Source organism: Leuciscus leuciscus, assembly GCF_965113295.1.
Source record: "Leuciscus leuciscus genome assembly, chromosome: 1".
NCBI lineage: Eukaryota > Metazoa > Chordata > Actinopteri > Cypriniformes > Leuciscidae > Leuciscus > Leuciscus leuciscus.
In genome coordinates this window covers 28,483,004-28,497,612 of record NC_138725.1, presented here as the reverse complement: position 1 = coordinate 28,497,612, position 14,609 = coordinate 28,483,004, and the positions used below count along the sequence as shown (strand labels likewise).

General features: G+C 43.6%; 1 protein-coding gene across 2 annotated transcripts in view; it reads right to left on the bottom strand.

Moving 5' to 3' along the window:
* The window catches only part of LOC309497856 (uncharacterized protein), a 606,947-nt gene that overhangs the window by 20,818 nt on the left and 571,520 nt on the right, over window positions 1-14,609 (bottom strand). Inside the window, exons 3-6 of one of the 2 annotated variants that reach the window (XM_082168194.1) lie at window positions 10,853-10,912; window positions 10,108-10,677; window positions 9,464-10,042; window positions 4,616-6,874 (exon numbers count right to left, since the gene is read on the bottom strand). In XM_082168194.1, the coding sequence (XP_082024320.1) occupies window positions 4,616-6,874; window positions 9,464-10,042; window positions 10,108-10,677; window positions 10,853-10,912 (3,468 nt within the window). The remainder of the gene's footprint in view (window positions 1-4,615; window positions 6,875-9,463; window positions 10,043-10,107; window positions 10,678-10,852; window positions 10,913-14,609) is intronic. The other variant, XM_082168195.1, reaches the window with a different exon arrangement.

The following is a 14,609-nucleotide window of genomic DNA, read 5'->3' as shown; positions in this document are numbered from 1 at the left end:
CGCAAATAGGTCTATTTCCGCTCTGCCAAATGTCCTTCATAGCATTTTGACTGTCTGTGGATGAAAAGACCATTCTCCTGTCGGCAGATTGTTTCTGGACAGTCTGTCTGGTCCCACATTCAGATGGCCGGGCACATGCGCTGCCCTGAGCGAGCGCAGGTTGTGCTGAGCCCAGACCAGGAGGCGTTCCGTCAGCCTGTGAAGGATTCTGGATCTGATACCTCCTTGGTGATTTATATAAGCCACCACTGACATGTTGTCCGAACGGACCAAGACGTGGTGTCTTTTTATCTGGGGACAAAAAACGCCTCAGCGCGTTGTCGACTGCCATCATTTCCAGGCAGTTTATATGCAGAAGCTTTTCCCGTTCCGACCACTGGCCGAATAACGGTCTGCCCTCGAGCAGCGCTCCCCATCCCGAGGTTGAGGCGACCGTAGACACCAACTTTACACTCGAGGAAGTCCCCAGGCTTACACCTGACCGGTACCAGTCGGTCACTGTCCAAGGTTTCAGAGCTGCGACGCATTTCTGATCGACCTTGAGGCGCGCGAGACCGGAGGTCCAAGCTCTGCGCGGCGCGCGCTTTCAACCAATACTGCAGCGGGCGCATGCGAAGCAGACCCAGCTGAAGCACTGAGGATGCTGAAGCCATGAGACCCAGCATCCTTTGAATCTTTTTGAGCGGGACTAAAGTGCCGTGGCGAAAAATCTCTGTCATGCGCTGAATACTTAGTCTGCGCTGCGGCGACAGCTGTGCTGTCATAGACAGCGAGTCCAGATCTGTGCCCAGAAAAGATATTTTCTGACTGGGAGACAGTGAACTCTTTGCCCAATTGACTGTGAGACCTAAATTCTCGAGGTGATCGAGTAATATGGTCCTGTGTTCTATGAGCTCCGACTGTGATCGAGCTAGGACCAGCCAATCGTCCAAATAATTCAGCACTCGTATGCCTCGGAGCCTGAGGGGTGCGAGCGCTGCATCCATGCACATCGTGAATACGCGAGGTGCCAGGGATAGGCCGAATGGCAGGACTGTGAACTGATATGCCTGGCCCTCGAAGGCGAATCTCAAAAATCGCCTGTGACGTGACGCTATTTGTATTTGAAAATAAGCGTCTTTCAGATCTATTGACATGAACCAGTCCCCTTGGCAAATTTGCGAGAGGATTTTCCTGGTCGTGAGCATTCTGAACGGTCGTTTCAGAAGTGCTTTGTTTAGTCGTCTTAGATCTAAAATGGGTCTGAGACCCCCGTCTTTTTTTTTTTTTTTTTTGGTACCAGAATAGCCCCTTTGCTCAGTAACTTCGCTATTTCGGCCCGAAGTAGGTGTGCTACTTCCTTTTCCACCGTAGCTCGATTCGCGCCGCTTTGCGTTGCGGGCGTCGACCGAACTGTAGCGAATAGCCTCTTTCTATAATGTCTAGCACCCACTTCGAAACCCCGGGTAGCCTTGCCCATGCATTTGCACGAATGGCTAGGGGTTGAATGCGAAGCGCGCTCTGGTCGCTCAGCGACAGAGGGGCTTCAGTGTGCTGCAACATAAGCTTATGACATTTGAGGCAGGGGGCGCGCTGATAACAGCGGGCAGATTGCCCGCGCTCGACTCCTCTGCGGTGGTCAATCGAGAGGGGGAGGGCTGGGCGAGTCCCGTAAGACCTGTTATGTCTATGTGTGAATGTGGGCGTGGGATAGCGGGCACATTTACAACACTGAGAGCATTGTCTGCCTGAGCAGAGCGAATGCATGTTGGTTTCGTTTTACAGAAACCTTGAGACATGCAGAACGTAGTGTTTGTGGGCACTGGGCAGTGGGCACATTTACCACATTTAATGCGCAATCGATCTGGGTCGATTTCATGTGCGCGAGCCCTGTGTGACGGGCTGTGTTTCTGTGTAGGAATGAGCACTGGGCATTTTGTCTACACTCATAACACCATCGGCCGTGGTCGGAACACCAGAAAATACATTCTATGGGATTTATCTGGGTAGCCGTAAAGCGGCGTTTGTGTGCAGGCAAGCGGGCTGTGTCGCCGACTTGTTTACTGCAGAATACACTGGAACAGTCGCATTTACTGGAACTGAACGAGCGAGAAGTTGCCATAGAAACAGAGAGCGTCAACACGCTGGCGTTTGTTTGCAGGTGTGCGTGTATTACAATAGACTCGTCCACTGCAATATTGACATTTTCCAGAGAAATGTGTGAGAATGGAGGTAGTGACGCACGGAAACCATAGAAACGGTGCTTGGGTGCAGGCGAGCGGGTTGTACAACGCGCTCGTTGGCTGCAAAAATACACATCTGCAGTCGCCTTTTCAGGGAACTGACAGCGAGCATTGACGGCAAATTTTTTTTTTTTTTTTGCCGGTAGACCCGGGGATCGAACACGGGTCTCTCGCGTGAAAATTTGAGAATCTGCCACTGGGCCACAGGGGAAGACACAAAGGCTTTTATATAGCACGAATATTATCAGAGAAACCTGTGTTTCTGTGTAGGAATGAGCACTGGGCAGGCAGTGGGCATTTTGTCTACACTCATAACACCATCGGCCGTGGCCGGAACACCAGAAAATACACTCTAGGGGATTTATCTGGGTAGCCGTAAAGCGGCGTTTGTGAGCAGGCAAGCGGGCTGTGTCGCCGACTTGTTTACTGCAGAATACACTGGAACAGTCGCATTTACTGGAACTGAACGAGCGAGAAGTTGCCATAGAAACAGAGAGCGTCAACATGCTGGTGCGTGCATTACAACAGGCTCGCTCACTGCAGTATGACATTTCCAGTCGCCCGAACTTCAGAGGGGAATGAGAAATAGAATTCGGCCCGGCCGCAGCGGGACATTAACACTCTTTTCTCCTTTCGCCAGTGACGCACGGGAACCATAGAAACGGTGTTTGGGTGCAGGCGAGCGGGTTGTACAACGCGCTCGTTGGCTGCAAAATGCACATCTGCAGTCGCCTTTCAGGGAACTGACAGAGCGAAGCATTGGAGGCATAATTAATCTGCCGTTAGACCGAGATTCGAACTCCGGTCTCTCGTGTGAAAAACCAAAGATTCCGCCACTGAGCCACAGGGGGGAACACAAAGGCTTTCAGATGCACGAGCATATAATAGCGTCAACATGTTTTCTTCGGCGTTTGCTTGCCGGCGCTGCAATATTTATATTTCCAGTCGCCTGATCAGGGAACTGAGAAATGTGTGAGATGATTGACGCGTGAATGGGGCGCAGAGGCAGGGTAGCTTTCTTGTACGTAAAGAAAAACTAACCCCGACCGTCCGCTTCCAGCCTCCCCTGTGAACGGCGCATTTTGCGCGGCTCGAACAGAGGGAGAGAGAAAGCTAGCCCCGTGACCGTCCGCTCCTGACATCCCCTGTGAACGGCGCGGTTTGCGCGGCTCGAACAGAGGGAGAGCAGGTATCATCCTCCAAGCAGGCAAGGCAAGCGGGCGCACCGGCGAGCTTTGCGGGTTGGGGGGGAAGGGGGGCGTCTTGAAAAAGACGCCCGGCTCTTTTAGTGCAATGAGAGTGTGTGTCGCGGCGGCGAACACACACACATACACAAAACACAGTAGAAGAGAAAAGGATATGTACGCCGGAAAGCGTCAGCAGAAACGGCGACTGAAGGCGGCGAGATGTCGACCAGCAGCTTCAGATGCACTAATCCCGCTGGGTGCTTGACTCAGACGGCGCGGCTTCCTCTCAGGATCCAGCGATGCGAAGGCCCGCTGAAGAGATGAAAAACTGACCAAACCAGCCTCTCTGGGCCGTATTTATAGCCCTGGCCCCACCCGATTTCGGCGGGACATGACGTAATGGGCGCGAAGCGCACTCGTTGGTTCTGACGTCATGAGGAGCCTCTATCGATAGGCTGGTGCAGTTGCCGCAGAGCAGCCAATGGGCGCGCGAGCTGTCTCGCCCATGTCTGCATGCTGCTGCAATGCGTTTTACATTATTGCAAAATTAAGGATAATTTTTGGCTTCAATATCTCGAGGAAAAGAGGTTTTCCCCTAGCGTAAGATATCTTACGCAAGTACGAGAGACCTCTCGTAAGAGAACTAATGTTAAAAGCACACTATGCAGTTTACGTTTTTCTCAAACAGCTACCCCTAGAGTCGCTCTGGAGTACTTGCATTTAATGTTACTGTCATAAATACCACTCACGCAGAGCCGTCTCTGCACTCTTCCATCGCGCTTTCTTTGTTTTCTTCGTCGACTCTGCTATGATTCACGTTTGAAATGCATGCTAGTGTCTTCCCTAGAGGCTGCTTCATTTGTTGTTGTATGTGTATTTGCATGTATGTGACGTCGTGCCGTAAAGCAAGTCGTGATTCTCGCGAGATTTGTCGGGGCACCACCTCTCAAACCTGCATTGCTGGTTTTTTTTAGGTTTTTTTATGTATTGTTTTATTTATTTTAGAGTTTTTAATGGGCTACCATATAAAATATACCTATAATTATTTTCATAAACACAAACTACCGTCCACCCAGTGCTATTCTATCCAGAGTTACATTTTAACACACATTGTGTGTTAAAAATCTACACAACATGTGTCAAAATACCATCACCACATACTGTGTGTTGTTTTTAACACATCTATTTTTAGAGTGTTCAACTTACTCTCTGTGTGATCAGTAACTGGACTTTGTTTCTGGTGATGTTCAGATTTCTGTTTTTCTTCTTCTTCTCTTTTCTGTCTCTCGTCTTGTTTTTCTTTTTCCCACTGCAGTCGTTCCAGTTTCATCGGCTCAAGCATTTCACTCTCCTTTTCTTCTCTCTCTTTTATCAGTGTTTTATATCGTTCTTCTCTCTCTTTTATCAGTGTTTTATATCGTTCTTCTCTCTCTCTGAATGTGTTTTCTTCTGCTTCATGTTTAGATTGAAGATCTTCTTTCTCTCTTGCCATTCTCTCTCTCTCTTCTTTCAGTCTCTCATTAAATTCATCACAATCTCTCTGTTCTTTCTCTCTTCTTTTCTCATCCTCTTCTTCTCTTCTAATCTTTTCCTCTAGTTTCTGTTTCTCCCATTCCTCTCGTTCTCTCTTCAACTCCTCACACATCTTCTCCTCACTCTCTTCTTTCTCTTTAAGTTCTCTTTTATATTGCTTTTCTCTCTCATTAAACTCTACTTCTCTTCTCTTTCTCTCTTCATCATTCCTCTCTTTCTCTTCTTCTTGTTTCTTCATCAGTTCTTCTTTCTCTTTCATTAGTGTTTTATATTGTTCTTCTCTCTCATTAAACTCTTCTTCTCTTCTCTTTCTTTCTGTTTCATGATTCTGTCTTTCATTCTCTATTCTGTTCATCAGTCTGTCTATTTCTGTGTCAAATCTGATCTGTAGATTTTCTTTTTCTTTCTTCACATTCTCTTTTTCTCGCCTTATTTCCTCATTTTCATGTTTAAATGTCTCTCGTTCTTTTCTCATCTCGTCTCGTATCTCTCTCTGATGTTTCTCTTGTTCTCTTATTTCTGTTTTGAGTTCCTCTTCTCTTCTCTTTCTCTCTTCATCATGATTCTGTTGTTCTTCCTCCATCATCATCTTCATTCTCTCTTTCTCTTCTTCATGTTTCTTCATCAGTTCTTCTTTCTCTCTTTTAAATTGTTCTGCTCTCTCATTAAACTCTTCTTCTCTTATCTTTCTCTTAGTTTCATGATTCTGTCTTTCATTCTCTATTCTGATCATCAGTCTGTCTATTTCCATCTGAAATTGGTCTTTTTCTGTTTTTATTTTCTCCCTTTCTTGTCTCATTTCCTCCATTTCATGTTTAAATGTCTCTCGTTCTCTCTTCATCTCCTCACGCATCTTTTCCTCACTCTCTTCTTTCTCTTTCATTAGTGTTTTATATTGTTCTACTCTTGCATTCAACTTTTCTTCTCTTCTCTTTCTTTCTGTTTCTTGATTCTGTCTTTCATTCTCTATTCTGTTCATCAGTCTGTCTATTTCTGTGTCAAATCTGATCTGTAGATTTTCTTTTTCTTTCTTCACATTCTCTTTTTCTTGTCTTGTTTCCTCTATTTCATGTTTAAATGTCTCTCGTTCTTTTCTCATCTCGTCTCGTATCTCTCCCTGATGTTTCTCTTGTTCTCTTATTTCTCTTTTGAGTTCCTCTTCTCTTCTCTTTCTCTCTTTGTCTTGATTCTGTTGTTCTTCATCCATCATCATTCTCATTCTCTCTTTCTCTTCTTCTAGTTTGTCCTTCAGTTCTTCTGTTTCTCTGACTCTGTCCATCAGGATCTTCATCTGTTGTTCTTGTCTTTCTCTCTCCATCTGTCTGAACACCTTACACGAGTAGAAACTCTTTCCGTTTGCTTTCACCATGTCGTCTATCTTCTCCAGTAGATCAGACACCTGTGTTCGGTCTCCAGTCTGATTATTATTGAACACATGATATCTGTTTCCACAGGCTTCAATCAGGTTCATCAGAGGAGATCCAGGTTCTCCCAGATACTGATCAATGGTTTTGTCCTTCAGATAATCACCTCTGGTGAAGAGTACCATGGTGAACATTAAATACTTCTCACCAAACGTCTCTTGGATGATCTTCATTGATGTTGCTTCTTCTCGAGTGAATCGTTGTCCTAAATTGAGCACAATGATGAACACATGAGGTCCAGGCAGGATCATGGAGATGCAGTTGCTGATTTCTCTCTGGATCTCTTCATTGGTCAGTTCAGTATCAAACAGTCCTGGAGTGTCGATCACAGTAACGTGTCGGCCGTTGATGTCAGATGATTCTCTCTGACTCTCTTTAGTCACAGATCGGTGAGATGTTTCAGCTGTAAACGCTTTTCTTCCTAAGATTGTGTTTCCTGTTGCGCTTTTTCCAACTCCAGTTTTTCCCAGCAGCACAATCCTCAATTCATCTGTGTTTTCACGTGAACCTGAAAATTAAAAACAGAACAAATCATACTAAAATTTAAGAAAACGTCTTTCATTCATTCAAGTGACAAGATTATCAGAGGATTGGGATAAGATGAGTCACTTTTCAACGTTTCATTATTTTGATGAGTCAAACATATTCTTTCTTAAATTTATACCAAACTCTAAAATGTAGTGCCTTTTTATGTTCCATAACTAAAAACGTTTAATAAGCTCTAGCACAACTTACCCCATGCCTGTTGTTGTTATAATATGCTGGTCAGTAACCACAACAATGGAGAATTTTATTTAATTTCTTTAAAAAACTGACACTCAGGAGAATACAGGAAAAGTAATGATAACCACTAACCAAACATGCAACATCAATGCAAGACTCAACACTGGGGAGAACTAAGGGCTTAAATACACAAAGAGAGGTAATCAGCTGAACAGTTGTGTGAAACTAAGGGTGCTTTCACACTGGCAGTTTAGTTCGAAACGCGGGACGGTTCACACGAAAAAACGCTAATGTGAACGCTGTCATGTGGACCCGAGTGCGCACTGGGGTACCGAACCCGAGACTATCTGGAGGTGTTCTGAGTTCGGTTACTCCTGAACCGTGCTGCGGTTCGCGTGAATGGTGAAAGCAACAAGGACTCGGGTGCGCACTTGTTCAGGAAGTATATGACCTGTGCACATAGACAGTAAAAGAAATGGACACAGCGATTCAACGGAGAAAAGTGAAGTCAATTAGAAGCACTCTCTTCCTGATGGCTGACCGTACTGCGCAGACTCAAACTGAGCCTGACGACGTAGATGTGACATGAGCAGCCCGTCTGTCTTCTAATTGCTATGCCAAGCGAAATTTGAATCATTCCCTTCCGAATCTTGCAGAGACGGAGAGCGTGAGTAGGAGGTGTCCATGAGCTAGGAGCAGGAGCAAGTATTCTGATTAATTATTTTGTCATTTTGCCTCCACGTCCCCTTTCGTGTTTCTTTAGAAATAAATAATGGGCAAATGGAGTCTTTAAACACCTCAGATGTAAAGTTATTCGCTGTCAAAGTGACGCCAAAATGACGCTAATCAATGGCGGCCCCCAGGGAAGCTTCAGTTTCCGGCTGATAGATTACCCCCTTGCCTGTGCAAGCATTTGGGGGGGCATCGGGGAGACTTGGCTGATGAAAGCAGGAGGACAACTGACGGAGACAAAGCCGAAGGAAGTGGAGACCCAGGAGGAGACAAAGAGCAAATAAGACCACAAAACATTGATGGCTCTAGAGAGCAAGGTGGAGCCAGGGTGCCAGAGGACTGAGGCAGAGCCGGTGGGACTGACGACCAAGGCAGAGCCGGAAGAAAAGCGAAGCCTGACGTAGCCATAAGGGTGGAGGGACAAAGATCAGCTGAAGGCCCAGAAGATCGTGATGCAGGCAGAGCAAAATCTGATCAAGGTAGAGCTGGAGGGAAAAGGGAGCCTGTGGAGCCGTAAGGACGTTGGGCCCAGGTACAGCAGAGGGAGGGAGGAGCCAAGATGGAGCGGACTGGTCAATGAACCGAGGTGGTGAGATGGGTTTGGCAGCTGGAGGCGGAGCCAGGGGATCCTCTTGATTAGACGGAGTTGGAGACCAGAAGATCTGAGGCAAATCCACACAGCGGAGTGGCGTCAGAGGAGAAGTCAAGGGCTTGAAGGGAAACAGTGGTGGCATGGCTGAGGAACTGTAAGAGGAGGTGGAAGATGGAGGCTGGGCAAGATCCTCAGAGACATAGGAGACCTCGAGCTCGGTGGGACCAGTGGAGAGACAGAAGACTTGAAGCTGAGCTAAACCAGCAGGGACACAGGAGACTTGGAGCTGGGCAGGACCAGCGTGTACAGGAGAATCAGAGGAACATCAGAGGAGATGGTAAGTACAACCCGTGAAAAGCGTAGGAGGAAATGAGATGCTACCAAGCCGACCAATCACAGATCTTACGGTCTGCGTCGTCGAGACATGTAGTTACATTTTCGTGGGGGTGCGTGTCAGGGTATGGCGAAGGGTACACAACTATACATAGGCTACGCCGTACCTACTGCGTACACTTGACACAGGAAGTATTGGGCTTAAGGGTTTAAATATACAAGGAGAGGTAATCAACTGAACAGAAACAGGTGTGTGAAACTAATTAACAACCAAGGAAACTAACTGGGGAACACAAAATACAGGAAAAACTGGAACATAGTACTGACTAAAGACTAAACTAAACTGAAACTAAACAGAGCTATACTTAACTCTGACAGTAGTAAGATTAGCAGTAGTAGTAAGGCAGTAGTAAGTGGGATCGGCCAGACATCAGATATATTAATTTTTTTATAGATTATCATATTATTGATTAATTAATTATAATATTCATCTTAAATGAACATTTGGATTTTTTCCAGAAAAAATGCAGTAGATCTGTAATAAAATGATCAATTTGAGTAATTGAATAACAATCGTAATGTTTAAGTTTGAATTTGAGTTTACAAATACAAATGTCTAAAACACTATAGAATAAAACTCTACTGCAGAATTTTAATTAAAATAATAATAATTTTCTAGCTCCATAGTTTTAACTGAACTGATGTTCTGGTCATTACCTTGTGGCAGTATATGTGTCTCTAGTGAATGAATTTTCTTTTTCATCTCTTCAAATTGTAGCAGTTTTTTCATCTGCGCCTCCAGAAATGACTCTGTGGAGAAAAACTCTCCTCTGTTTTCTTCCAGCATCTTCTCAATGTTCTCCATCAATGTGGACACTTGTGTGATGGGACCAAAGAAATGATGTCGTCCTCCAAAACTCTCAATGACCGACTGTGTTTCTTCACTGAGTTCTGCTGTCTGATGATCTGAATTCTGCATTATGAGGATCATGATGTGTTTGTTGATTCTTGAGCTGAAGATCCTCTGGATCTCCTCCATTTCTGCTTTGTCTTCATCAGTCAGTGGAGCATCAGGAATAATGAGGAGGAAAACATGAACTCCAGGATCACAGAGAGACACACAGCGGAGAGTCTGACGCATCACTTCCTCCTCTGAGAGCTGATTGAGAGCTGGAAGTCCATGAAGCTCCACGTCTGAACTTCTGTCTTTCTGCTGCAGGATCAGCTCTGATATGGAGGACTTTAATGTGCCATCGCTCCCGCACACAACCAGATTCAGCTTCTCTCCCTCTGAAACTGATAGAAGAACATTTAAAAACTGTTAATTTATCACTAGAAACATCAAATATCATCACACTCACATCTTTCTGTTGCCTGTTGCTTCATTGTGAAATACTGTGAAGCTTCAGCACAAACCAGGTGCCGTCCATCATTCATTTGCACAATGTCCTCAAACGTCTGCAGAAGATCATCAGAAGAGCTGCTTCTCTGAAGACTGAAGTGTCTGTTGAAGCATTTCTGAATGATTTTCTGTAGGATGTCATTGGTTTCAGTCGGCTCTTGTGTTGTGAGAACCATGATGTGTTGATAAACCCGCTCAGAGAAAGAGTCCAGCACCTTCTCCACACACTCTTGATCTTCTGCTGAACATTGCTCATGTTTGAGGAGCAGAACAATCACATGAGGTCCTGGATCAGACAGATACACACACTCTCTCACAGTCTGTGTGATCTGACGGAGTGACAGGTGTGTCTGGAGCAGTTGAGGACTGTTGATGATGGTCACATGTCTGTCTTTCAGTCTTCCTCCGACTCTCTCTACAACATCTAGAGGAGCTTCACTGTCAAACGCTGCTCGCCCTAATAAGAAGTTTCCCGCTCCACTGTTTTCTGACACACTCTTCCCCAGAAGAACAATCCTCAGATTGCTCACTGAAACACATACATGAGCAACCTGTTATGATATCAAGATCTTTACCAAACTAAAAAACATCAGCAGAAGCTGCTTTCAATGTCTGAATTTCACATTTCACAGGGACTAAAACTGACCATATTAATCACATATGCTCATGAAAGTTAATCAGTGTTCATCTATATAAAGACTTACTGGAGGGTGGGTCTATCGATTTGCTGCGTTTTCTCCTGCGAGCAGAACCGCGAACAACAGCTGCAGAAAATAAAACACTTGCATTTGGATCTTGATTATGACTCAATAATTCCACATTTCAGCTTCTGTAGGTTCTCATTTTATCTTTTCATGTTTTTCAAAAAGCAACAATTGTAAAGCCAAGTACTTCAACTTACTTCTAAATGCTTAAAGGGGACAATCTGACTTTTTCTGTGTTTAAGTGCTATAATCAGTTCCCCGGTGCATCTACCAACCCAGAGTAGATGTCGAGTTCACGCGCGTGATCATAGGTAACTAAACCTATGCGCGTGAACTTGACAATAGACTACTATGGACTTCGACCGAAAACTGGAAGTAAATACAGGTATGTGCGCTGGCTGAATTAATATCACTTTTATTCATATCTTTCACATCTACAAGCAGAATCAAACATGTTACGTCATCATTATGGTGATCAGTGTTTGCTTTAGTTGGGCTGTTGACCCTTAAATCATTAACTTTAAATCTAGTTTGGCTGCTCTTACTGAGTTATAACAGCCAGACGAACAAATACAAAAGGTGATCTGATGGTGTTGGTTGTGCTTTAAAGGAGAACTCTGTAACTCTAGCGAACTCTAGTCACTTCTTCGCTGATTTTCCCTTTTGTTGTCGCATGTTTTCCCCACGAGCTCCCCCTACAGCTGTGGGGGGGCGTATATTTCACAACACAGTCGTAAAAAACTCACTTGCGGCGGCCTCCTCCCCCTCTCTACCGCTGCTCATGTGCGTTTGTTTTGATCGGAGCAAGCCAACTGTATCGCGTGGAGCTATGTCTACCGAGGTGGGTAATCTGGTAATACATCATACATGCGTGTGTGTTTATGTCGAATTGCCGTAAAGCAATTTGTGTTTCGCGCTCGTTCTCGTTCTAGTTCTCGCTTCTCACGAGACTTCCAATTTCACTTTGCCGGGACGGCAGTGCGCAAGTTGCAAGGTTGGTTTTCCGCCTGGGAACGCTGGGGGGAGCGGGGAAAGTCACCAATATCACCAGAACAGGTTGTTTAACCATCCAAATGATTTCTAGACAGTTTTATTAAGTTAAAAAAGTTACCAAGTTCTCCTTTAACATAATCATTATTTCACAAACATTTGACCTGAATCTCTGAACTCATAAAGAGCCCAATTTCTGAGTTAGATTTACTTTACTAATTATTGCAGCACTGTCCTTGAAAAGTATAATATGTTTAACTTTTACAATGTAATCCAAATGATTTCTTAAAAATTGTTCTTATACAAAAAAAAAATAAAAAATTGTAAACACAGACATCAAGAATCAGCCTGTGAATCTCAACAATGGTGACAATTATAAAGAATTATATTGTTGCAGTGCATTCTGGGTGCCACCAATCAAAACTCATTCATGGCTCCCATCATGCATTGCTGCATGAATAAATAATGAGCTTATGTTTAGAGGTGATCTCTTTATCTGAATATACGGTTTGTCACCAGTACTGAGATTAATACACTAAATCTTGATGTCTGTGTGTGCCTACATGAAAAATTCTTTAAAAGCTTTTTTTGCTATCTGAACAACTATTAAGAAGAAATCATTTGGATTTCTTTGAAAAGGCTAAAATTGTTATGCTGTACAAGGACAGAGCTGCTATGATCAAAAAAGTAAATCGAACTCAGAGATTAGGCTCTCAATGAGTTCAGTGTTTCAGGTCAAAAAATGATTATGTTAAAGCACAACCAACACCATCAGATCACACTTTCTCTTTGTTCATCTGGCAGTTATAACTCAGTTACAGCAGCCAAACAAAATAAATAATAAATAAATTAAGGGTCAAGAGACCAACTAAAGTAAACACTGATCACCATAATGATGACTCGTGCATTTTAATTTTCTTCTTCAGTGATTCTGCTTGTTAACATAAGGTGTCTTCAATAATGCTCAATCATCATTCAATTAATCACTTAATTATCTCATTACCTTTAACACTGCTTCAGTGTTACTATAAAACTCTGAGTGTGGACTCATATAAACACTGAGGGCCCTATCTTGCACCCAGCGCAATTGACTTTGTACACGGACGCATGTATCATTCCTATTTTGCACCCGCGCAAAGCGGACTTTTCCCTCCACAGAAGCACGTCGGTTAACTAAGAAATACACTTGCGCTCCCCGGGGCGGTTCAGCGCAAAGAGGAGGCGTGTTCCGGCGCAAACGTTCCCTCATGCTATTTTACAGGTTTAGAAAACAATTGCGCCACTAACCGAATTTTTTTTACATTTTTAGACTTTAAACTGTTGTTAAACAGTTTAAAGTCAGTGGCGCGTTGCGCATGTTATTAATATGCTATTTTAAGGGCGCATGCTTGGCCTTAATCAATGTAGCGTGTGCACAATGCGCATACACTTTGATTCTCTCATCTACACACAGACGCAGCAGTTATCATTTTTGCAAATCATACATTATTACGAAAGATAAATAGATAGATAGATAGATAGATAGATAGATAGATAGATAGATAGACAGTTTATTATAAAAGCATACATCTAGCTGACACATTTACCCAAATTATCATACGCCTGTTTAACCGAAGTTAATTTGGGTGTGTTTCTCCATCCCCAACGTCCCTGATGGGAACGTCGGTCTCCTCGGCTGTGAACCGCTCCTCGCGTGCGCCTGGCAAATCCGCCGTTATAATAGGAATTCGCTTTAGAACAAGCGCGCCTGCTCTTAAAGGGAATGTGAGATGTCGCTCTGATTGGTTTATTTCACGTTACGCCCAAACCACACCTATGAATAATGAAGCTACTTCAGACCAACCTCTTTTAGATTTGCGTCGGGCGCAAGAGTCATTTATCCCGCCGGGAAAATAGCAACAGCGCCAAGACCCGCCCACAAAGTTACTTGCGCTTTGACACTTGCGTTTCAGATCATTAAAATAGGGCCCTGAGTGTTAATTGAACACTGGGGATTTTGCTGTGTATCGCACTATTGAGCCACTCAAAATAATCGCAAGGGAAATTCCTTCACCGCGACAGCCCTATACGCACATTGCAGTTTTTGATGAAAACAAGATTTTCTCAGCTTTTTGCTCAAAATGTTGCTTTTTCTTAAACTTACCCATATTCAAATGTTGATTAAAAATGCATTAATGCATGAAGCTAGAATAAAATGTTTCGGTAACACTTTATATTTGAATGGTAACTTTGAACATTCTGTTTGCAACCCTATATCAACTAACTCTCATTAGAGTATTAATAGAGTGTCTCCTTAATATCTGCTCACTCTTTATTCTGATACTCCTCCTCAGACAGAGAATACATTGACTATAAGAAACTTTGCAACTACATGTACTTATTCTGACGCTACCAGTCTACTAATACTCTAATGAGAGTTGGTATGCATAAAGGTGCAACCAAACAAATGTGTTGAAGGGACTATCAAAATAAAGTGAAACCAATATTTTTGTTGTTATTTAAAAGCAGAGGCTGTGTTCTTTCTTTTGATATATTGCATGTTCAGATATTCATAAAACAAAATATTCTGGGGGCCATGAACAGTTTGTGAAAATGATCAAACACTCTGGTGGCAGGGAAAGAGTTTAAAAGATATAAAACAATCACAGTCCCTCAATTCAAAACTACAGGAAATATATTTAATGAGAGGTGAGAAATAACAACTCAGCAATGGAGTTTAAATCACAGTTTAAAAAGAAATATATGTTTAGAAAAACACTTCAGTTTA